Raw genomic sequence first — 25,728 nt, 5'->3', positions numbered from 1 at the left:
ATTATATTTGAAACTCTGAGTAATACTGAAGATATTACTATAAATTACAGCAACATCTCCCCCTTTGCCTTTCAGATGAGGGGTTTAGACTCATTTAAAGTAATGTAATTGTCTGGTTTTAGCCAGGTTTCTGTCAAACACAGCACATCAAGGTTACAATCTATAATCATTTAATTTATAATAAGTGTTTTTGAAGAAAGGGATTGTATATTCAGCAACCCAACTTTATCATTTGTTCATCTGTATTACAGTGCATACACAATAATTATGCAAGTTGGTATTTTTACAAGCACATTTTACCAATTCCAAACCACATTAATCTCAATAACTACTATTAATTTTGTATGTAATCACTTATAAGTGATAGGCTATGTAATTGTTAAGGAAAGCTGGAAAAAAAACAAACACCTTATATTCAGGAGTGCATAATTATTAAATAGGTTTAATTTTACAGTTAAAATGGGCCATAAAAAGAGATTCAACTCATACTGAAATGTCAAAAATTATCAAATGCTCATGAGAACGACGCAATACTAATGCAATACTAGAAATTGCTAAATTAAGGTGTGACCAATGGACAGCAACAGTGAAACCGTTACAGATCGCTTATCTTTATTCCACCTGCTCTCTTTCTGCTGGTTGTGTAAAGCTGTGGTGAAATGAGTAATCATTTTTAGTTTATTTAGTAAAGAATTTGTGTTGTTCAAAGTTCAATATCATTGTTCTGACTTCATGAAGATCATCAAACTGAATGAACATCAAACTGACTAGAACAAACTCTTTGACATGTATATATGATGCTGGATACCAAGAGTGAAACTGTTAATAATGTTGACAGACAGTAATCTCATTCATGTGTCAGTCATGTGTGGTGAACTATTATTTATTAAACAAAGGTTAGTCAGCCAGTAAAACAAAATGTTAATTTTTAAATTGTGTGAGTTTGTGGCTTTCTGTTTAAGACAAGAGAAAGTGAGGGCACATGCAGCACAGTTCATGAAGATAGAAACAAACCCAAGAATTTATAATCTCTGTGAGTTTCACATTAACATTATAATGTGCTTTTGTATCGAATTGCTACATTTTATTAAATGCTGCATAAACTAAACTAATTTCAGAGCTCTGTATAGGTCATTATGCAAAAACATCTGCAACGTTTTAATCGAAAGGTTCGTTTATAAATACAAAAACCTAAAAATAACCATAAGGAAACATTCTGTATGAGCTATGTTTATGTTATTTAAACTTTCTGTATAAAATATGTTTATGTTATTTAAAAACAACCTTCCTTCAACATTCTGGGAACATTATTTTATTTAATAAAGAACATTATTATTTAGTTCCCCAAAAATTAACCAAACCAAACATAATACTTGGCTTTCATAACCGATAATTATGAAATTATTCCTGATGCAAGAAGAATCAGCAGAAAATAAAATTGGACAATAACAATAAGCGGTTGATAAAATGAGTAATGAGTTTAATCAATTATTAATCAAGTTTAATCAATCATTTCTCAAAGCACAAAAATGAAGTAAAAGTGATTCATGTTCAGGGCTTCATTCAGATTCATGTTTCTGATAGAAGTGTTGAAGAATGAGAGACAAACATGAAATGAAAAGTGAAGCTCAAAGTCAAGATCATGATGAGTTCAATAGTCATTTTTATCCCATCAGATCTGATCGACAACTGCTGTGTCACGATTGTGATCTATTTTAATGTTATGAAGTTGATTTTTGTTATACATCTCTAGTTTGTTCATGAAACTCTAGATGGCACTGGCTTGACATGCAATCTGTAAGCAATCACATTGTTTAATACACAACACAAGCTGATTGGCTGCTGCTGTTTCCACAGCCAATGAGATGCTTGCTCAGTGTTTATATGATTTGGGTCAGTGTTTGCTGTAAGCTGGTTAATGAAAAAAAAAGATCTCTGAAGAAAAAAATCATTGCTCTATTAGCAGGTAATTGTACTGGAGCCCAGTGTGAATGTCATTCAGTTCACTTGGGTTTTTATAGGCCTATGCGTGCTTTAATTTGTCATTCTCAACCTGTAAATCTGGTGAGCATCATCATGTTCTTCAGCATCATGATGAATGAATAAAGAATAAACACCTTTTTGTTCTTCAGGATCGTGATGTTTCATCTGCAGGTTCTGGATCACTGGATCTCTCTGTCCTCTCCTTCCAGATGCTTTCTGGTAGTTCTGACAAAAACAAACAAGTTTCATTTTACAACAGACATGAAGTGAGATGAATACTAAATATTTCAGACCCTGCACCAAGTACAAAGACTAATCACATGTAAAATAAATAAATAAATAAAATGAATGACACTGATCATGTAAATCAAGATCTTTGTAACGAGGCAGACTCGGGAAGATCCATTCGCAGCTTTATTTGAATATCGTAGTCGTACAGGCAGGGGTCAGAAAACAGCAACAACAATGTAGTAGGCAAGGCAGAGTCAGAAACGGTAACAGGCAACAGATCAGGGCTGGCGGCAGACAAAACAAGGGTAATCAAAGTCCAGGCAGAATAGTCACAAGGCAGGCGGCAGACAGAGAGCGGAGGTCCAGGGCAGTCCAAGGTCATACACGAGAGAATCAAAACACAGGGGAAAACGCTCAGAAATGTATGCATAGCAAAACAAGACTTCGCGAATAATGAATGGTGCTGAGAGTCATTTATAGTCCTGGGAATAAGCAGCAGGTGGAAGTGTGGGCGTGGCTAATCAGCCCAGGTACGGGGTATGGGAAATGTAGTCCATGAGACGACTAGTACTCCGGAGATGGTGCCCTCAGGTGGTGATCGGAGGGAGCCACAGAGACCGTTTCTGTGACAGAGCCCCCTCCCTGCGAGCGGCTCCTGAAGCGAGGAGGTGGTCGACGCCGGGGTCTACCTCGAGGACGAGGGGCCGGACGCTCCGGATGAGTCCTGTGGAATTCAGCAATGAGATTGGGGTCCAGTATGTCGTCTGAGTTGACCCATGATCGTTCCTCCGGGCCGAACCCCTCCCAGTCCACTAAGTACTGCAGCATTCTGCCCCGGCGTCTGGAGTCCAAGAGCTCCTGAACCTGATAAACCTCCTCGCCCTCGATGATGACTGGAGGGGGCCTCTGATCACGGGTCTCCTCTAGGACCTCCTCTCCTCTCGGACCACCTGCGGGCTTGAGCAGAGACACATGGAAAGTGGGTGAGATACGGTATTCTGATGGAAGTGCTAAACGGTATGATACTAGAGTGATCTGTCGTGTGATTCTGAATGGACCCACGTACCTGGGACTTGCAGGGGAGGTGCAGACGGAGATCCCTTGTGGAGAGCCATACCCATTGGCCGGGTTCGTAGTGAGGTTGTTGACGACGGTTGCGATCCGCCTGTTCCTTGGATCGTCTTATGGCCCGCTGCAGATGTACGTGTGCCTCGTTCCATACCTCCTCACTCCGTTGCAGCCAGTGGTCGACGGCGGGTAGATCGGTGGGCTCTCCAGACCAAGGGAAGAGAGGTGGCTGGAATCCCAGGACACATTTGAAAGGGGAGATGCCGGTGGCAGGTTTGTGTAGGGAATTTTGTGCATACTCAGCCCAGAACAGGTAGCGACTCCAGTCCGCCTGGTTCTGATGGCAGTATGACCGTAGATAGCGTATAAGTTCCTGGTTGAGTCTCTCCGCTTGCCCATTGGCCTCTGGATGGTAACCGGATGTCAAACTGATATTAACGTTGAGTCTTTGGAAGAACGCTGCCCATAGTCGAGATGTAAACTGAGGTCCCCGGTCCGACACGATGTCCTCTGGTAAGCCATAGAAGCGGAATACGAAATTGCAAAGATGTTCAGCGGTCTCCAGAGCTGTGGGGAGTTTTGGTAAAGGAATGAACCGGCAGGACTTGGAGAAGCGGTCAACAACAGTGAGTATAGTGGTATGTCCTTGTGAATTGGGCAGGTCCGTAATGAAATCGACGGCGATGTGGGACCAGGGACGCTGTGGAATGGGGAGTGGTTGTAATAGGCCGGCAGGTGACTGACGGGATGACTTGGTGGTTTGACAGATGACGCAGTTATGGATGTAAGCGGTGATATCCGAGGCGAGAGATGGCCACCAGAACCGGTTGGACACAAGGTGGATGGTCGCAGCGATGCCTGGATGCCCGGCGCTGGGTGCGGTATGCACTTCCTGGATTACCCGTTGGCGGAGAGGGGCTGGTACATATGTATGTGTTGCTGGGCAGTCATTAGGTGGAGGTTCAGCCCTCTGGGCTTCGGTGATCTCGGACATGATGTCCCACTGGATGGGTGCGACAATGATCGAGGTAGGTATAATTGGTTCGTTGGGTAATGGGTCGGCACAGGATTCGAACTGTCGAGATAGAGCGTCGGCCTTAGTGTTCTTGGACCCGGGTCGGTATGTGACTGTGAACTGGAAACGAGTGAAGAATAATGCCCACCTAGCCTGGCGATGGTTGAGACGTTTGGCGGTTTTCAGGTATTCAAGATTGCGGTGATCGGTGAGCACTGTGAATGGATATTTACTCCCCTCCAACCAATGCCGCCACTGCTCCATAGCGGCCTTCATGGCCAGTAGCTCGCGATCTCCGACGTCATAGTTCTGTTCAGGTGGAGTGAGTTTGCGAGAGTAATAGGCGCACGGAAATAACTTGAGAGGGTTGCCTTGTCTCTGGGAGAGGATCGCCCCTATGCCTGTACTAGAGGCGTCAACCTCAACAATGAACTCTCGCTCTGGGTCTGGGTGATGCAGAATGGGTTCAGTGGTAAACAGATCCTTTAGTTTCTGAAATGCGGCGATAGATACAGGTGACCAGGCCAGTTGTGCGTTTGCCTGCCTTAGCATGGAGGTGAGTGGAGCTGCTGTCAGACTGAAGTTACGTATGAATCTGCGGTAGAAATTGGCAAACCCCAGGAAGCGTTGTAGTTCCTTTACTGATGATGGACGAGGCCATCTTAATACTGCCTGAACCTTGCTGTCGTCCATGGCAACGCCCTCCGCACTGATAACATAACCCAGGAATGTTGTAGCAGTTTGATGAAATTCACATTTCTCCAGTTTGGCATACAGCTGGTGATCAATGAGTCTTTGAAGCACAGAGCGTACGTGACGAACATGGTCGGAATAATTCTCAGAGAAGATCAGAATATCGTCAATATAGACAATCACCCACCTATTGAGCATGTCCCGGAAGACGTCGTTGATAAATGCTTGGAAAACTGAAGGACTATTGACAAGCCCGAAAGGCATAACCCGGTATTCGTAGTGCCCGGATGTTGTGGAGAAGGCAGTCTTCCACTCGTCCCCCTCCCGGATGCGAATGAGATTATAGGCGCTGCGGAGGTCGAGTTTGGTGAAGAGCCGAGCCGTGCGTAACTGTTCCAGAGCGGAGGGGACCAGCGGCAAAGGATACCGGAACTTTACTGTGATGTCGTTCAACCCACGATAATCTATGCAGGGTCTCAGACCTCCATCTTTTTTTTTTTACGAAGAAGAAACCGGCAGAAGCCGGCGAAGAGGAGGGTTGAATGAAACAGTTATCCAGATACTACTCTATATACTTCATCATAGCCTCAGACTCAGGTTGGGATAGTGGGAATATACGCCCCTGGGGGGCGTAGAGCCGGGGATCAGCTCTATAGCACAGTCACTGGTGCGATGCGGTGGAAGTTGTAAAGCTTTGACCTGACTGAAGGCCTCGACCAGATCTTGATATTCGTCAGGCAGTTTATTATGAGGTGAACAGCTGGCAGGTGCTTCCCTGAGGGATTCGGGGCGTGGGGGAGACTGGATACAGGTTTGCTGACAACGCTTGGACCAGTGGGTAATCTGGTTGTCCGACCAGGAAATCTGTGGGTTATGTTGTTTAAGCCATGGAGAGCCGAGAATGAGAGGGTGTTGAGGGGATTTAATGAGGAAAAAACGTATTGTTTCTTTGTGCAGCGATCCTATCTGTAAGGTGATGTCATCACAAGTGTAGCGAACTCGTCCAGTCCCTAGAGGGCGTCCGTCTAGCGCCGCCACTGACAACACAGAATTGCAGGGTATTAGTGGAAAGCCGTGAGAGCGAGCAAAATCCAGGTCCATGAAATTGCCTGCGGCACCAGAATCTATCATAGCCTCTGTCTGAATTACTTTCTCTTGATATGATAGCATTGCAGTTATTGTGATGTTAGAGGAATTAAGGGACGAACTCACCGCAGTAGAGCCGCGACTGGTAGGTCTCGTGGGGCAAGAGGCTCGCATGTGGCCCGATTGACCGCAGTACAAACACAGGCGCAGTTGCATGCGTCTATCTCTCTCCTCCGAAGTCAGGTGAGTGGTGCCGATTTGCATGGGTTCGGGTTCAGTAGGCGAGGCTGTGGTGGTATGCGTAAATAGAGACCCTCTGCCCGGCCGTCTTGATCTGATTAGATTGTCTATGCGAATGGCGAGATCGATAAATCCGTTCAAACTTCTCCCCTCGTCGCGACAAGCCAATTCAGATTGCAATTCCATATTTAATCCCTTGCGAAACAGCAGCTTGAGCGTGTCCTCGACCCATGTTGTTTGTGCTGCTAGAGTTCGGAAAGTGAGTGCGTACTCCGCAGCTGTCTGTTTATCCTGACGGAGAGATAGAAGAAGCTCACCCGCTTCCTTGCCCCCCTCGGCGTGCTCGAAGACCTCGCGGAAGCACTGAAGAAAGGATTCGAGCGTGGCGTGCGAGGTCCTACCGCCGACCCATACTGTTGTAGCCCACTCCAGCGCCTTTCCAGTTAGCAGCGAGCAAATGAAAGCTATGCGACTCTCCTCAGTGGGATACAGCGCGGGCTGTTGCGATATAAACAAGGAGCATTGAAGTAAGAAGCCCTTACATTTCGCTGGGGAGCCGTCATATTTCTCAGGGAAGGCGAGACGAGGGCTGCTGGTGGTGTTCAGGATCGGAGCGGCAGCTGCAGGAGGCGTGGGTAATGGCGGACTCATCTCCGCGGGCGTGACGCGCATAGTTTGGAGCGTCTTTACCAGCTCCTCGGTGATGGAGGTGAGACGTGTGAGCTGTTGTTGATGAACGGCCAATACACTGGCCTGTGTGGAGAGCTCAGTGGTCAAACGGTGTACAGCTGCTGGATCGGGGTCTGGCGAAGTCTTCTGTAACGAGGCAGACTCGGGAAGATCCATTCGCAGCTTTATTTGAATATCGTAGTCGTACAGGCAGGGGTCAGAAAACAGCAACAACAATGTAGTAGGCAAGGCAGAGTCAGAAACGGTAACAGGCAACAGATCAGGGCTGGCGGCAGACAAAACAAGGGTAATCAAAGTCCAGGCAGAATAGTCACAAGGCAGGCGGCAGACAGAGAGCGGAGGTCCAGGGCAGTCCAAGGTCATACACGAGAGAATCAAAACACAGGGGAAAACGCTCAGAAATGTATGCATAGCAAAACAAGACTTCGCGAATAATGAATGGTGCTGAGAGTCATTTATAGTCCTGGGAATAAGCAGCAGGTGGAAGTGTGGGCGTGGCTAATCAGCCCAGGTACGGGGTATGGGAAATGTAGTCCATGAGACGACTAGTACTCCGGAGATGGTGCCCTCAGGTGGTGATCGGAGGGAGCCACAGAGACCGTTTCTGTGACAATCTTCAAATCACTCTAGATAACAGATCATCATATTTTGTCAAATTTTCTTAAAATTATTTCTGATGATTAAAACAAACTTAAATTAACTAGAGCTACAACAACTACTTGATGAAATAGATTAAGAAAATAATCAACAACCAAACAGATTCAAGATTAATCATGTACAGTAGTGGCCAAAAGTGAAGTATTTGCACAATATTTGCTTTAACAGGTGTAAACAGGGCCACAGACACTACTAGACCATGTTGCAATTTGACAGCTCTGTTTCTGATCTATTTATCAATTAATTAAATTGTGCATTTTATTTGCATCATGGAAATCATGGCCTTAACCTTAAGCTAGGGTCAAAATTTGATAGACCACAAACATGACGATAAAAAATCATAATTTAAACAGTTTTCTTCCTCTGGTGTGTGGAGTGCCGAACCCGCCGTGCATAAATCATTTTTTTTAAAAAGAAAAACCTGACCCAAGACAGACACGATAAAATTATACCCGAGTCTGACCCGACAACTTTTACCCTATTTTCGAACCCGTCTGGACCCGAATGTAAACGGCATTGACGTGTCCACAGCCTGGAGCCCCGCAGTCAGTCGGGAAAAACCCTGGTGTCCTGCTGACTGATTTAGCTGCTGCTTCATTACTTTCATGTTTCAAAAATACACTTGACGTGAACGTGTACGGCCTCAAGTGCTGAAATGTCAATCATTCATCACTGTAACCTCATTACGCCCTATAACTTTTGCCGTAATGGTATTTACCTGACCATAAGATGATTAAAGTTAATTTTAAGCCTTTAAAAAAAAAATAAACTGAACAAGATTGATTACATTAGTGACAGGGTATGATTATATCTCCAATATATAAACATGAGAAAAACAGAATGTCAAAACTTTATTATACATGCTATGCTACATCCTGACTAATACACAAAGTATTGTTAAATACACTTCCCATTAGATTTTTTTTGATTTTTTGTAACATTTAATTTGTCATGTACCTGCTGTCCAGTAATTTGTTCAATTTACTCTTTTTGGTTTGATTCTGTAATTGTTTTAGAGCAAAGTACAGCTAGTGTATGATGCTTTTGCTACTTACAGTGGGCATCGAAAGTTTGGGAACCCCTTTCAGAATCTGTGAAAATGTGAACATTTTTAACAAAACAAGAGAGATCATACAAAATGCATGTTATTTTTTTGTTTAGTACTGTCCTGAGTAAGATATTTCACATAAAAGATGTTTACATATAGTCCACAAGACAAAACAATAGCTGAATTTATTAAAATAACCCCGTTCAAAAGTTTGGGAACCCTTGATTCTTGATAATGTGTGTGGTTACCTGATGATCCACGACTGTTTTTATGTTTTGTGATGGTTGTTCATGAGTCTCTTGTTTGTTCTGAGCAGTTAAACTGAGCTCTGTTCTTCAGAAAAATCCTCAAGATCCTGCAGATTCTTCAGTTTTCAAGCATTTTTGCATATTTGAACCCTTTCCAGCAGTGACTGTAGGATTTTGAGATTCATGTTTTCATACTGAGGACAACTGAGGGACTCAAACACAACTATTAAAAATGGTTCACTGATGCTCCAGAAGGAAACACGACACATTAAGAGTTGGGGTGTTAAAACTTTTGAACAGGATGAAGATGTCACAATTTTTCTTATTTTGTTGAAAAATATTTTTTTTTCATTTAGTACTGCCCATCGGAAGCAACAGAAGATACTTGCATGTTTCCTGGAAGAAAAATTAAGTACAATTTACCTTGATCTTCAAATTCAAAAAGTTTTCACCCCCCGACTCTTAATGCGTCGTGTTTCCTTCTGGAGCATCAGTGAATGTTTGAACCTTTTTTAATAGTTGTGTTTGAGTCCCTCAATTGTCCTCAGTGTGAAAAGATGAATCTCAAAATCCTACAGCCACTGCTGGAAAGGGTTCAAATATACAAAAATGCTTGAAAACTGATGAATTTGCAGGAGCTGGAGGATTTTTTCTGAAGAACAGAGCTCAGTTTAACTGGGTCCGTGTACGTTTTGATAGTTTGTTTTCCAATTTGAAATGAAATAAGCAGAAACGAGAAAACGGTCGTTTCCCGTTTTTTCGTTTGTTAAAAAAAAAAACGGAAAAACGAGATTTTGACTCGATTTTCGTTTTTTTCGAGTCACGGATAGAAAACGGAAACACGACTTAAAAACTCGTTTTCCACATGTGGGCGGTCATTACACGCCCCTTTCAGCTGATTGGTCTATCAAATCTGAGCCAGTGACGTCATCTTCAGTTCGTTCAACAAAATAATAGTCCTCTGCCGCTATATCAGTAATGTCATAAATCGGCTTTCTTCTGTGCAACCTAACACGTATTTCACAGAAATATGTTTGCACAGATAAAAAAAAGTAAAAAAAAAAAAAAAAACTACAGTAAATTTAATTAAGTCTGTTTTTAAGCTGTCATTGTGTTTTTAAAATGTAAAAAAATGCCTCTACATCTGTTACCAAGCACATGACATCCTTTGGGCTACTACCACCGATCAATAGGCTATAATGATAGACTATTCTCTATTATAGATCAGTGGCTACTGCACTCTTTTTTTTTTTTTTCTTATTTTAATGTTTTGTTTACATTTTATACATTTAAATTCAATCATTTAGCAGACGCATTCCTTGCAGTAGACTATGCAGTCATATTAGAAAATAGGCTATCCACTAGGTGGCAACACCTAATAACGGTATCACCATCGGGGGGGCTTTTTAGTTTTCCTTGGCTTATAAATGGCCATACAGATTTTATCTCTTAAATTAAACACAGTGAACATTATTATATGTCACAGTTTACTTGCTATCCTCACTTTTTCTGTCTTTCCTTCGCTTTTGAATGAATTAGCTATAAATGGCCCTGAACATTTTACTTTCAATTTCGACTTAACGGCTATTGGCGATTCTGCGTCAATTGCTTTAGTGGACAACAGCATAACAAAAACTCTCGTATATTAAACAGAGAACTTTTATTATCGTTGTAATTATTTTATTATCTTTTATCATCTCTGTAATTATTTTATTTTGCAAATATTCGTGGCTTAAACAGCGGGAAAATTTACTGTATGCAGCAGCAGTTCTGTGGATGTTTTGAAAAACTTAAACTAAACGAAAATTATTGTTGCCTTGTCAATATAATTTCTGTTTTTTCCCCCTGACTTTCAACTGATGCGATCATCGTTTCATTAACCGACAAGATTAGCCTATATTAAATTAGAATTAAACGAAATTAGAATTGATAAATGTCTGTGAATCATTAAAAAAATCCCAAGGGTTTAGTTTTAGCATACATGAACAAATAGCAGAATAAACAACAGAACGTGAGGATTCATCATCATCACGCACCTGCAGCGCTTCTGTGAACGGAGAACAAAGGATTCAAGTATATAAAAGGAATAGCCTAAATAGCCTATGTCTATGCGCGAAATTTATTTCACTTAAGTAATTAACATATTACCAAAATGAAAGGGGAAAAAATGCGACAATATGAGTGTCGGTTCATTTTTGAGAAGTTCACAGAAAGGAAACCAAGACGGCAGAACATTTCTTTGTTTATTTTACGAGCAATGTTTTGTTTTTATTGTGAGTGTACAAAATAATAGGCCTATTTAACCTTTCACAGATTCGAATGGTGTTACATATATTTGACCATAAATGTCTAAGTATTTTAAGTTGTTTCCGCTTTTATAAGAAAATTCAAGTGAACGCGTCGGCGCCTCACGCGCACAACATCAGTTTTAGTAACTTGACATCACAGCCTGTTAACTGTCAAAATAACATACATTCAACCAAATATATAAAAAGTTATACTGCTCATTTTAAGTAGTCTGTCTAGGCTACAATAAAAGCGTTTAAATAATAAATATAGTTTAGCCTCCAAATCGTGAATATTGAAACATTTGGATTTGTGTCAAATTAGAGAGGTAGTTAATGCCGGTTTCTGTTTCAGTTCAGCTTTAAATTAATTCGTTTTGGCTTAACATTTATAAATTATTTTTGCCATAACTAAAATAGCTATGTAGCTGTAATTTTGATCTTTAATGTTTGATCTTTACATATTCCCTCAATCTTTTAACCAAAGGGTTATTAACATTAGCCTATATTCAGCAGGCAATGTTAGGCTATAAAATAAATAAATAAATAAAGAGAGATGAGCTATTGTTCGTTTTTCAAAATTGCTTACACTACTTATTTATTGTGATTTATTCTATTTATTCAAAATAGAATAAAATAAAAACTGTAGTTTTTTTTTTTTTTTTTTTTTTTTTTTTTTTAAATCTGTGCTTTTCATCCGCTCCTCTGTGTGGGTAGTTTCACTATGCATATTAAACTACAAACAGCATTACAACAGTCTGTGTGCTGATTAACATTTCTGAAATAAATATTTCTGTGAAATTTTTATGACATCTACTGATATAGCGGCAGAGGACTATTATTTTGTTGAACGAACTGAAGATGACATCACCGGCTCAGATTTGATTGACCAATCGGCTGAAAGGGGCGTGTAATGACCGCCCACATGTGGAAAACGAGTTTTGAAGTCGTGTTTCCATTTTCTATCCGTGACCCGAAAAAACGAAAATCGAGTCAAAATCTCGTTTTTCCGTTTTTTTAACAAACGAAAAAATGGGAAACGACCTTTTTCTCGTTTCTGCTTATTTCATTTCAAATTGGAAAACAAACTATCAAAACGTACACGGACCTAACTGCTCAGGACAAACAAGAGACTCATGAACAACCATCACAAAACATAAAAACAGTCGTGGATCATCAGGTAACCACACACAGTATTGAGAATCAATGGTTCACATACTTTTGAACGGGGTTATTTTAATAAATTCAGCTATTGTTTTTCTTGTGGACTAAATGTAAACATCTTTTATGTGAAATATCTTACTCAGGACAGTGCTAAACAAAAAAAAAAAAAACATGCATTTTGTATGATCTCTCTTGTTCTTTTAAAAAATATTCACATTTTCACAGATTCTGAAAGGGGTTCCCAAACTTTCGATCCCCACTGTAGGGGGAAAGTACATTTTATTAAAATTAAATACCTTTTGTGTTTTGTTTTTAGGTTTAATGGATCTGAATTTTCCTAATTCATGTAATCGAGTGTACAACCGTGTAATGTGTATTATGTACAATGGAAAAATGGTTTATTCATCATGAAATGGTTGAGTAAAATATACATTTTATGTCAAATAAATAAATGTATCATTTTTAGTGTTTAAACTTTGTTCAATTTATATTCATTTAATCATTTAAGACAAAACAACTTATGTATATCTATATATCTATATATCTATCATTTCAGTTAAAATATTTGACATTAACATGATTTTAAACTTTAAAATGCTCCAAATGGAGCAGTATGGAGCGAGAAATGACAACATTGCCAATTTCACATGCGTCAAACCTAATTCACGTGTGCAAAAAAATATATATACATTCACAAAAAGTAATTCACATATGCAAAGTAAAATTATTTATTCATTAAATACAATTCACAAATGCAAAACACAATTCATAGATATACGACACAAAAGTTTTGAATGTTTGAAACTCATGAGTTTATCCTCACATTCGCGTTTGAATCAACTTTTTGTTGAGAGTCTTGATAGAGCTTTGCTTCCTCCAACCTTGTGTCAAGGACTTATTACCCTAATTGTGAAACCGAATTAAGACCCTCTCTTAAATGATAGCCGGTGGCCAATTACGTTGCTAAATAATGATTATAAAATAATAGCTTTGATTATGTCAAAAAGACTGAAATGTGTTTCAAATAATCTGACTTTTTTTTTTTTTAAAGGCATATTTTTTTATAATATACATCTGGTCTTAGATATGTTAGATTATTCTGATTTTATTTCTAATGAATTTTTTATACTTTTCTTGGACTTTAACAAAGCTTTTGACTCCTTAGAACTTTCGCAGATCTGTCAAAATGCCTTATACCAATGGCAATAGCTCTATAAATCTCAGCAGTGGCACTTCTCCTAGATTTTCTCTGAATCGTGGGGTCAGACAGGGATGCCCAATCTCTCCATATTTATTTCTGATAGCTACACTGCTTCTAAATTCACATATTAGGAAAAGCTCTTTAAAAGGAATCACCATTGCTGACACTGAAGTGATATTAAGTCAGTTAGCTGATGATACTGCCTTGTTTCTGAAGGATGTCTCTCAAGAAGCATTAAAAACTCTCAAGCCCTTTTCCAAAGCCTCGGGCCTTCTGCTCAATATCAGTAAATGTGAGTTTCTTCCAGTGGGTAAATGCTTGGAGTCCTCAATCTGCAACATTCCTATAAGAGAAAGTGTCACCTATTTGGGGATTAAAACTATTAAAGATAATAAGACTAGGTGCCACTCCAATTTTACTCCAATTATTGATAAGACACATAAGGTATTGAATAACTATCGCTCAGAGACAGAGTTCTGCTCACTAAAGCAGAAGGCATTTCTCGTTTAGCGTATACTGCCCAGTCAAACAAACACACATGTAAATAATTGACAGTATGTTGACTAAATTTTTATGGAAAAACAAAGTTCATTACATTAAGAAATCAGTCATATTAAATTCATATGATAAAGGTGGCCTACATTTTATTGATTTTGGCTCTCTAAATAACACTTTTAAAATAAACTGGCTCAGACAATATTTCCGAAACCCATCATCTGTCTGGAATGTAATACGCCAATATATTTTCTCTCACTTGGGTGGCATTGAATTCCTTTTAATGTGCAACTAAAAAAGTGAAAAACTTCCAATTAAGCTCTCTAAATTTGAATCAACAAGCACTTGCTGCTTGGAGTCTACAAACACAACTTTTCCCCCCAAAGGTTTTTTTTATCTGGAATAATGGAAATATCTTGTAATTATTCTAATGTCTTTAAAACATCTGCAAATGTATAAAACTGGTATAAAAAAGTGAAACCCACAGACACCTGTTCAATAGTTCTGCATGATTCCTGGGTTCACTTTATCATCACCCTCTACCGGTGAACCATTGAAATTTCAAAAAGTTTAAGAAACAAGAAACATACAAATATACAAACACCTTCAGAAGAACATTAACATTAAGAAATAAAAGACATTTGTATGTAGAGTCAAATATCTGGAGGAAGTATTACATACATGTGAAGAGGACACATAAAAGACAAGGGACAAACAGAGAAATAAGGGGATAAATACCATACGTTTTATGGGAAAACAATACTAAGAGAGCTAATCAGAAAGTAAAAAATATCAATCAATACATGAGAAAGCTGGTTAAACTTGAACATCAGAGCCACGACAAAAGAATCGTTCATATTGTTTTAGGAATCACATTTTGTATTACTAGTTAACCTAAAAGATTTAAGATTTGTCTAGGAGTAGGAAGTGAGCTCATAAATTTCTGTTAATGGATAAAAAAATTGGCAAACAAATTAAAAAAAGGGGAAAAAAAGAAAATATATTCTTTAGATTTGTTGGAGTAAGTGTAATAACAAATAATATCTTTCAAATTAAAAGATTGTGTATTAATGGGGGTTTTATTTAAATGGGAGTAAAAGTTTGACCAAAACTTTTGAACTAATTCAAAAATAGAATAAATGTATCAATGTTTCATCTTCATGACCACAAAATGAGCGAGTAATAAGAATATCAACATATTTTGATATTGTTTAAATACCAATGTCTTATGCAGTATTTTAAAGTGGACTTCTTTAGTCTTATTAGGAATAAAATATTAATAGGCTAACAACCATGCTTTTCTCCAGTCCATATTGTCAATTAGGGCAGCCCAATGAGATCTGCCTCTAGGGCGAATTTGGTCTCTTTTCTGAAAAATCTGTCGGATGTGTTTATTATTACATTTCTTGTCATAAATGGCCCTCATGTTTCACTGTTACCTTGTCTAGCTTTGTTTTACATAACCTACTGTTTGGTGATTGTTAGTATTTATTGTCAAGTCAAGTCAATTCTTTGTTTTTGTTCATGTTTATGTTTGGTATTTTGGATCACTTTAATAAAACTGCACTTGAGTTCAAAACTACGCTCGCCTCCAGTGGACTCCCTTTACGTTACAGAAAAGAGAGAGACCGTAGAGTAATAATTATAAAATGATGTTTAACAGGTGTAACTTAGTAAGTAACGTATCATTCACAAATAAATAAATAAAAATAAAAATTAAACAAACATATTTAATCTTTTTAACACATTTATTAGCCTCCATTAAACATTTCTAATGGAAAGTCAATGAATCAAAGTAGCTTGTTTCTTCTACATTGATTCTTCACATGCTGGTTCATTTCACACACACATAGGGCTTCTTTTCATCACATTTCACTTCTTTCCAGTTGCCATCTGTTGAAAGACAGAAAAAATATAGCTGTTTTTATCATTTGTGTATTATGAAAAAACGTCTCAGGTTACGTATGTAACCATAGTTCCCTGAGAAGCAGGGAACGAGACTCTGCGTTGAACACGCAATGGGGAACGTCCACCTGACTCGGTGATTTGAAAGCCAACTATCAAAAACTCCAATCCTATTGGCCGGCAACAGCCTATGACATCATATGGCGCGACCCGGAAGTATAAAATGCACACCTAGGGAAGCAGTCAGTATCCATCATCTTTGAGGGACTGTTCCGCAAAATCATTTCTCCATACAGATTCTCAAATCTGCACTAAGCCATAGAGGACAGAGCTAAATGGTAGCAACGTCAACTCAAACTTGATAAAAAGCAACAAGTGGCTTAGAGGAAAAACATATTTTCTCAAAGCATAAAGTTCTAGAAAGTAAGGCCTCGGACAACTGCATAACTTATCTGCGCAAAGATAAGGGCCTACCACCTGAGATAACAGTATCAGGGAGTATAAGACAGTTTACAACCTAGCTGTTAAAGGGATACTCCACCGTTTTTTCATATTAAACTATGTTATTCCCTTAACTAAGACGAGTTGATACATACCTCTCTTGTCTCAGTGCGTGCACTAAATCGCTCTGTCTTGCGGCGAAACTTTGTTAGCACTTAGCTTAGCCCAGTTCATTCAATAGGTGCCAAGCAGAGAAGCTACCAAACACCTCCACGTTTTCCCTATTTAAATACAGTTACTCGAGTAGTGTAACTCGACCTAGGACGGTGACACAAAACAAAACGTTGCGCTTTTCTAAGCGTGTAAAATGGATAACTATATTGTATGGCGGTATACCATAGCAAGTGCTCGGGAGCACTTTGACTTGGCGCAGTAATATCTTCACTCGTGAAAAGTCCTCTCACCGGCCCCCGCTCCTCTCCTCCTCCCTCTCATTTCCGTCAATAGAACCAACGTGACTTTTACAGGAGAGGGAGCGGGGGCCGGTGAGAGGACTTTTCACGAGTGTAGATATTACTGCGCCAAGTCAAAGTGCTCCCGAGCACTTGCTATGGTATTCCGCCATACAATATAGTTATCCACTTTACACGCTTAGAAAAGCGCAACGTTTTGTTTTGTGTCACCGTCCTAGGTCGAGTTACACTACTCGAGTAACTGTATTTAAATAGGGAAAACATGGAGGTGTTTGGTAGCTTCTCTGCTTGGCCCCTATTGAATGAACTGGGCTAAGCTAAGTGCTAACAAAGTTTCGCCGCAAGACAGAGCGATTTAGTGCACGCACTGAGACGAGAGAGGTATGTATCAACTCGTCTTAGTTAAGGGAATAACATAGTTTAATATGAAAAAACGGTGGAGTATCCATTTAACTCTACTATTGCACCTACAAAGTCAAGGGGATAATGGGCATACAGCCTAACAACTCCCTCAGGAGGAGGCCAAAGCTAGTAATATATATCCAAACATGGGTAATATATATATATATATATAGGGTTATTAACAAATAACACAATAACCTAGCTCTAGCCTAGCCGCTAAGCTACGAGCCTATAACTAACAACAGGCACCAAACAGCCTAATAAAGCCTGTTATTCACTTCCAAATCCCATGGGAAGAGAAAGGAAGTGATGTTCACAAGCAGTAATGTCAGGCGGCCGATTAAAGCCGCCGACACACATTAACTGAAGCAGTGAGTGCCAACTCAAGCTATACTGAAAATAGCTGAGAAGCTTAAAAAAGACTAAACGGCAGCCATTTTGTGGCATGATAAAAATTCCCGGGAAGGCCAAGTAAGAGGGGCGAGGGTAGATGTACTGTACCCTTGCCAGAGAGGAGATTGATCACCGGCGTGGATTATTCTGATGCCGGTATTCAATCACCTCCCTCAGATCTTGCTTCCTCTTCCTCGTATCCCGCCGCTTTTGCGACTGACCGCAGCAGGGTACGCCCTGCCGTTTAGACGAGATGTCATCTTAAGGGGTCTTGACGGCAGGACCAGAGCTTTTAGTGACGGTGCACTGCCTGTGATGAGATAGTTCACGAACGTCTCGTTAATAGGCAGCAACGACACATACCCGTGCGGGCGCAATCCCTCCACATCAGCGAAACTTCCCCGCAGCTCCATCTGCGAGCCCCATGAGTGCAGCCGCCGCTCTGCCTCAGCACGAGCAGGGCCACACATGCACAGATGTCGACGCCCCTTCCCTCGAGAAGGGGGCCAGATAGGAACCAGGCGTTTTCATAGGGAAACGCTCACAGTTTACACAGACAGCACTCTCAAGCACTGTCAGTGCATGTTCTTCCCCCAGACAGTGAATGCATAGGTTGTGTGTGTCTTCCGGAGTCAAGAATCTTGGACACGGATCAGCACACTTCCTAAAGTGCTTACCTTTGCCCTCAGACATGATTGGATACCTTATTTCTTGTAGAAAAAGAAACATGATAGTGGCAGACACAAACAGCCCGAAAAGATGATGAGATACTGACTGCTTCCCTAGGTGCACCTTTTATACTTCCGGGTCACACCATATGACGTCATAGGCTGTCGCAGGCCAATATGATTGGAGTTTTTGATAGTTGGCTTTCGAAACACCGAGTCACGTGGACGTTCCCCATTGCATGTTCAACGCAGAGTTGAAGTTCCCTTTCGAAAGGGAACTAAATAATGTTTAGTTAGTATGGTAGACACAGAAATATTAGTATTTGATGTCTAGAAAACAATCAGCAACAATGTTTCCATGATGAATGTTCACAAAAGATTTTTAACTGTGATGAAAAAGTTATTTTCTAGCTTCTGGATTTACAGTATGACATGAAGCAGTATCTGCTAATCTTCTGATGAATGGTCTAACACAATTCAGATTGATGGATCATTTATCATGTTATTTCATGAGGATTAACAGAAATTACTTACGGACAGAGTTCATCTCAATGCAGTACTCATCTTGACGGTAAGTGGGTTGTCCAGGTGACCATATTTGATAGTTCAATTTGGTTCCATCAGTCCAGTACCAATGTCCCCACTGTGAACAGAAGAGAAAAAACAGCATTGTGTTTATGTCCACAGCTTTACATGGCTTCGTTTTATCTTTATTTATCTAAAAGATGATTCCTCATGAACCCTAACCCCACTTTAAACATGTCAGAAATCTAAACAGAAATGGACAGAAATTATTTCACAGAAAGGGTATCAGTAAAGAATATGTAAAACTATGTAAGAAAGTGTTAAATCACTCAGTTATCTCTATCAGCCACACTATTTCACATCGAGTTTCACGATACAAACACTGGAGTATGACATCATCATGGTGAGCGGTGCCTCTCATGGCTGCCAATGCACTAAACTAACTGTTCTGAGGACCAAAAATACAGGACAAAAACACATCTATGTTTTAATATGTATTATGTATTAAATGAGATTTAATGTAATGGTAAATGGCCAGAAGCACAGAAAGTATGATGAAAAAAAAAAAATTGCATACACGATAAATTTTATGGAGTCCGATCCAGGCAGGTGTTGATGCATGAGTTGTGCGTCTAATCAGGTTCTTTATGAAAATGTACTCCTCATGGCTGTGTACAGAAGCAAGGTTCCCTTTATATTTGTACAAACAGTCATACTGTAGAGGCGGAGACATGAGCAAACACAAAGAACATGTTATTTTAAATTAATAATCCAAAATCTGGGACAAATTGAAATGACTTTCCTCTGATAACTGACAGGTGTCACAGATGTTTACAGAGTTAATCCAAGAATATTCTTATGATTTTAATGTCATATCAGAAGCTGAATGCATCATACCTCGGCAAAATCCCATCTTGTAGGCTCATTATAAAACTTGAAGCATCTGCATCCATAGGCAGACCATCCTGTCTCACAGGCTGTTAAATGGCAGTTTTGTTTGTTATTATCTTGTTACTTTTAATGACCTTTCATGTAATTAAATGAATAACTTTCATTTAAAGGTACACTATGTAACTTTTGGCCCTTTACCGGTTAAAAAACAAAATGACATGCAACACTGTTTCAGTTGTGCTTTGGCTTCACATGACTGTGGAGATGAAGACGACGCTTCACAAAAGATGCTGTACAGTGAACTCTGTTAGAGAGCTACATATACAGAGAGCAGTCTATCTGGTCCTGGAATTAAATACCTCAAAAATTCCTGGTCCCACAATATTAAGTGGCCTTAACTACTATGTACCTACATCAAAAAATAAGTACAATATACTTATTGGGTTTATATTGAATTGCAAAACACGTTTTCTGCTATTGATGTGGATACGGGTATGGTTAGGGAAAGCTTTGGTGGTATGGGTAGGTTTAAGGGTAGGGGTAAGGTGTAAGGGATGGGTCAACAGTGTAATTATAAATGTAATTACAGAAATTATTTACAGATGTAATTACATGCAGGTGTTTTAAAGTATAAGTACAATGTAAAAACATGTATGTACCCAATAAGTGCATTGTATCAAATGATTAATTTAAATGTAAGTACATAGTAGTTAAGGTCACTTAATATAAAGTGGGACCAAATTCCTTAATCACTGTGTCACTTTTACAACATTTCAGATACATCAGTTCTCATCATCTCCTAAAGCCAAGCTAATGTTGGTTCTTGTTTTATTACGAGCTCTGTGGCGTTCTCTTTCTCTTTCTGTGCCACTCCCACACCAGACACGCGTCAAAGCAGCCGGAGCAACTTTTCTCTATTTACGGATGTGACGAGACACGCACAGGTGAGTGATGTATGTCAGAAAACTGTTCTGACATGTTTAAAATATGAACACTTATAATAGACTTACCATAGTGAATCAGTGAATCATGTTTTGTAAGAAGGATTGATGATGTATTGACTCATTATTTAAATTTTGTTTATTTTGAACAAAAAAAGTTACATAGTGCACCTTAAATAAACAAAGGATTTAAAATAGTTTCCAATATACTCTTTAAAACATTTTAAAGCATGCTGGAGAACATGACCATCAGGTGTTACACACACTTGTTAAGGTGGAGAACAAGTTTTGGACTTTTGTACTGTACTAGACATACACACTGACAAGAGAAGAAGTCAAGAGAAGACTTACAGTTACAATCTTTATTCTTTTCAACAGGACGCGTTTCCACTTAAAAAGAAAGAAATACACATTTTTAAAACAAAACTGCTAGCAGTAGTGCTAATACAACTACTAATACATATATACTGCAAATTATTACTGGTGTTGTATATTATTGTCAAAATTAATAATATAATATCATTCATAAGAATCAACAACTTTAGGTGATGTTATGATATAATTATTTTTGTTTTGTTATCTTAATATTATCATAATAATTAAATAATTAAATAATAATTAGAATTAAAATTACTCAGGTGCACATACTGTATTAGATCATTCCTGCTTCTGATCAGTCATTACAGAGTCCCAGATGTGCTTCAATTCATGTTAAAATAACAGTTCTGATGTGAGACGTGGAATAATAGTTTTACCTGAAGCATTCAAAGTGACCAGAAGACCGAGAGACAGATAGACAGTCCACAACGCCATCGTTTCTCAGAGAACACTGGAACTCTGCATAGATTTAAAACACAATTATACACAAATAATTATTACAAAGATTTGTATTTTTGTGACAACAACCAGTAGATCAATGTGTACAAACAATGTTTTTATATAGTTTGTACTTGGTGGATCACAGAGCCAGTGCAAGATGAGCATTTATGGTTAAAGAGCAGATTTGTTTTGTTTTTTTTAGGAAATGAACAATGGTTTCTCTAGATAAGACCCTTATTCCTCATCTGGGATCATGTAGAGCTCTTTGAAACTGCATTTAAACTGTAATTTGACCTTCAAGTCCACTATATGGAGAAAAATCCTGGAATGTTTTCCTCAAAAACTATCATTTCTTTTCAACTGAAGAAAGAAGGACATGAACATCTTGGATGACATGGGGTGAGTAAATTATCAGGAAATTTTAATTCTGAAGTGAAATAATCCTGTTCGCACACTTTGTAAGAAATTAAAAAAAAAAAAGATTTTAAATTTTTATTTGAAAATAGAAAAGGTTGTACTGTTGACACACAATGAACTCAACAAACCAGCAAAGACAAGAGGGAAGGAAGCATGATATAACGGGAGCAGAGCACATGAGGAACAGCTGAACACAATCAGGCCAACGAGAACTCGACCCTTGCGCTAATTTTGAGTGGCTCAATAGCGTGATATGATATTATCTGCATTTTATTATTTATTACTATATAATAAGTGTTACGATGTGGTCAGCGGGCAAGAAACAAAACTAAACAGAGCATTGAAACAGGAAATGAAGTAAACAGAAAAGAGTGTCAAAATAAGGGTCCACATAACAGAACATAAACCTGACAATAAGCTCATTAGGCTATTGTTATGTTAGTTCCAAACCTTGAATCTCACTCGACGAGAGGCTTTCTGATGATATTTCTCCAGTATCAGCAATGCTTGCCTTTGTGTGATCTAGAGAGACTCACTCAGTGCAGTTACATTGGGACTGTCTTTGAGCAAATCATCAAAGCGTTCATTCAAAGATAGATGTAATGAAACAAGGTGTTGATTATTTTAACTTTCATCTCCACTTCACAAGGGTCAGCTGAGCTGTATTATTACCAGTTTCAATGGCATTGATTCACTGCACTGACCAACACTGATGACATTCATACAATAACATTGAATACATTCACACAGGCAATAACGTATGGAGCCCCGCACATGATCATTCACTAAACCGTGTGCACAATGTTCCCTCGTCTGAATGATTAACAGATTTACAACACACATACTGTAGAACATTGTAATGTTTAATAACATTTCATGAAAGTTAAATTTAGCATTGAAGAAAAGTAGATTTGTGTTATGCTGTCAATAATAGTTCTTAGACAGAAAATCTGAATTGGCAAAAATCAGCACTGGCAGGTCACACTTACAAAAAAACATCTCAATCGGCCAAGATTATTGCAATCTGTGCATCTAATTAATCCATAACTGCTTCTCAATCAAAACATAAGAAGTAAAAAAGTCTGTAAAAAATGTAAGAAATATTTTCAATTGTCTCTAATCACGCAGATTTGTACTTTATATCCAATGACAGTTATGGTGTTACTGCTTCACTCCAGCAGCTAATGCAATCCACGGGAATAAACGATATGAAGAAAAACAAACTCTTAAACTGTGAAACATTGGTCAAAGTTCACAAAAACAGTGATTACATCCTTTAACCTTCTCGAACACGACTCAACACACACTTCTACGAGCAACAGCCTCAACACCCGTCAAAAATAAAAGTCTTCCAAAAATAATCACTTTTCAAAATGAATTAATCATGTTCTGCTTGATCATCGATGAGGTGTATCCTCCAACATTAGCTACTGTTGAATGCATTAAACATGTTAAGCGCTTCTGCATTGAGCATTTTAGCATCATTAATTCACTGAACAACATAAAACATAATCTACATTCTGAATAACCAAATAAAAATAAATAAAAACTAAAAACTATAAAAACAATACAAAATGAAAACTAAAAACTAAGCTCTGTTCTGGGAATGTTCCAACAGAACTAACATTCCCAGAATGCCCCATGAATCAAAAATGACTAAATGGGTTTTAGTCGGCTAAAAGTGAAATAAATGTAAATGTAGAAAAGTCAAACCTCAGGAAATATGCTCCGAACAGCAAACTGAGTGTTTCTGCTGGATAGTATATCAGAGATGTGTCTTGTTTTCTTGAACTCTTGATGTATTATTTTTCCACTATATTGTGGGCTTAAATAAGTGTACTCATGTTACGTAAGGTGCGTGTCAGCCAATCAGAAAGGATCTGCATGTTACTGAGATGTCTCTAAATCACATGACTCTCAGAAAAAACACCACAGAAGTAATTACCACAATTGTTCAAAGCCATGTATTTCATCTTTCAGTTGTCTGTTTTAATCATTATCTAATGATTTCCAAAAGTATCATTGTGTAATGATTTTACTTGTTGAGGCATATGACTATTAACTAATTGTTAAGTAATAAGTAATATTAGTAGGAATATCAACCATAATCATAACCACAATGATAAATTACTTAATAATGAGCTGGAAGCTGAAATACATGTCTTTGACCCATTAACACATTAATGTACACTATTAGTACATGTTGTTAAGGATTTATTACCTGATTAGAAATTCACATTTTACTTACTTCATTAATCAGCTATAGGGCCAGATATACTAAACAGGGTAAATTAGCATGAGAATGCAATTCCCAAAAACTGGAAAGTTTTGCGCTGGTGAAAGCTGTTAGTAAATCTGATACAGACCACGGATCATACTCCCACCCACGCCGGTCCCGTTTGGGATGTTGATTCTCAGTTGATATCAGCAGAAAACAAGTTAGAGAGCTGATTCTGATCATGCAAGTGTGAATCTTTTACTCCAGATTCATGCATTAAACACACAGACTTCATTCAGTTTGAGTCACACTAAACAAGCCATTGATCAGGACATGGACAGCCTCTTTAACAAATAAAGATCTGAAGGTAAATGTGGCTTGAACCAATTTCAAACATGACATGCAGTCAACTCTCTAAAATTTGTTGGGTTATTATTTTTTTTTTACCCATGTTCTGTCTTCTTCTAGCACTCTTGCTCTTCTTCACTGTAGTCTTCATCTATCTCATCTCGGTTGGTGATTTCAACATGTTTTCTTCACCCCGTGTATCTTCTCGATAAGCTCTGTTCTTGGTTACAAAACATTAAATTCAGGAGCCTAACTTTCACAACTTTTGCTCATCTCATGCTGAGTCAAGTCATCTACTGGTCATAATGAATTCAGGAGAGTCCAGAATATTTATTTATTTTCGAAATGTAACATTTATTTGTCAGGTAAAAATGTATCATGCCAATTACACAAATAACCAATTAGAAGCCAATTCAGAAATCATACATAACATCAGTTGCTCATAGATGACTCTAAGAGTAAGAAGTGCATATACACACAGTGCTGGATTCGTGTTTTTAAGACATTCACCCTTCACTGCATGGGGGTTTCTGGCTACAGAAGATCCCACAAGACCCACATGACATCCCACTTTCCCTTAAATACCCAGACCAGAACAAAAAGATTGTAAATATTTATTTCACCAACACCTGTTTGGGGGAGAGGAGTGGGTTATCAGATATCATGAAGAGACACCACCCAAAAGGAGGACAGAATTCTCCTTAATCTTCCTCATAATACCAGTGACTGCTGTGAAATTGAGACCATTTTACCAATCGCTCTGAGACAATTAAAATGATACCACACATGAAAGGAAAAAACTATAGATACTGTTAGATCAAAATCTCAGTAATAGGTAGAATATTTGTAATTCCAGTGAGCAGCGCGAGATCTCGCGAGAATGACCAAGCAGACACAGATCAAGTGTGGTACAAAGCATTCTCAGATTTATTCAGGAAGAAGGGTCATATTTATAGACATAGGTTAAACAACAATCTCCAGGATGGCTTGAGCATCCAATCCTACGACTTACCATGTAAACCTTACCATGTATGGCATTTCACAAAATATAATACAAATAAGAAATGTATGTGCGTAAATGTGTGTGTGTCTTCAACTTCTGGTTACGTGTGAGAGTGTCAGTGTGTCCAAGGACTACTACTTGTTGTTTTGTCTAGGTAGGCACATGAGCTGCACAATGGAA

General features: G+C 38.7%; 1 protein-coding gene across 3 annotated transcripts; it reads right to left on the bottom strand.

The window, feature by feature from the left end:
• Positions 1-15,860: 15,860 nt before the first annotated feature.
• LOC137015070 (snaclec coagulation factor IX/factor X-binding protein subunit B-like) lies at positions 15,861-23,769 on the bottom strand. 3 transcript variants are annotated; one of them, XM_067379746.1, is made up of 8 exons: positions 23,693-23,766; positions 22,430-22,539; positions 21,499-21,580; positions 21,095-21,133; positions 19,809-19,888; positions 19,489-19,626; positions 18,921-19,029; positions 15,861-15,997 (listed from the first exon to the last, which is right to left on the bottom strand). In XM_067379746.1, exons 3-8 carry the CDS (start codon positions 21,554-21,556, stop codon positions 15,939-15,941), a joined length of 483 nt encoding a protein of 160 aa, XP_067235847.1. In that variant the 5' UTR covers positions 21,557-21,580; positions 22,430-22,539; positions 23,693-23,766; the 3' UTR covers positions 15,861-15,938. The 3 variants fall into 3 exon arrangements, with proteins under 3 accessions (XP_067235847.1, XP_067235856.1, XP_067235838.1); XM_067379755.1 differs by lacking the exon at positions 22,430-22,539 and having other exon boundaries at positions 23,693-23,769; XM_067379737.1 differs by lacking the exon at positions 23,693-23,766 and having other exon boundaries at positions 22,430-22,655.
• Between the last annotated feature and the right edge of the window lie 1,959 nt (positions 23,770-25,728).

The sequence above is a fragment of the Chanodichthys erythropterus genome, chromosome 3, assembly GCF_024489055.1.
Source record: "Chanodichthys erythropterus isolate Z2021 chromosome 3, ASM2448905v1, whole genome shotgun sequence".
In the NCBI taxonomy this organism is placed as follows: domain Eukaryota; kingdom Metazoa; phylum Chordata; class Actinopteri; order Cypriniformes; family Xenocyprididae; genus Chanodichthys; species Chanodichthys erythropterus.
The sequence above is the reverse complement of the archived record's forward strand: the minus strand, read 5'-3'. Positions and strand labels throughout refer to the sequence as shown.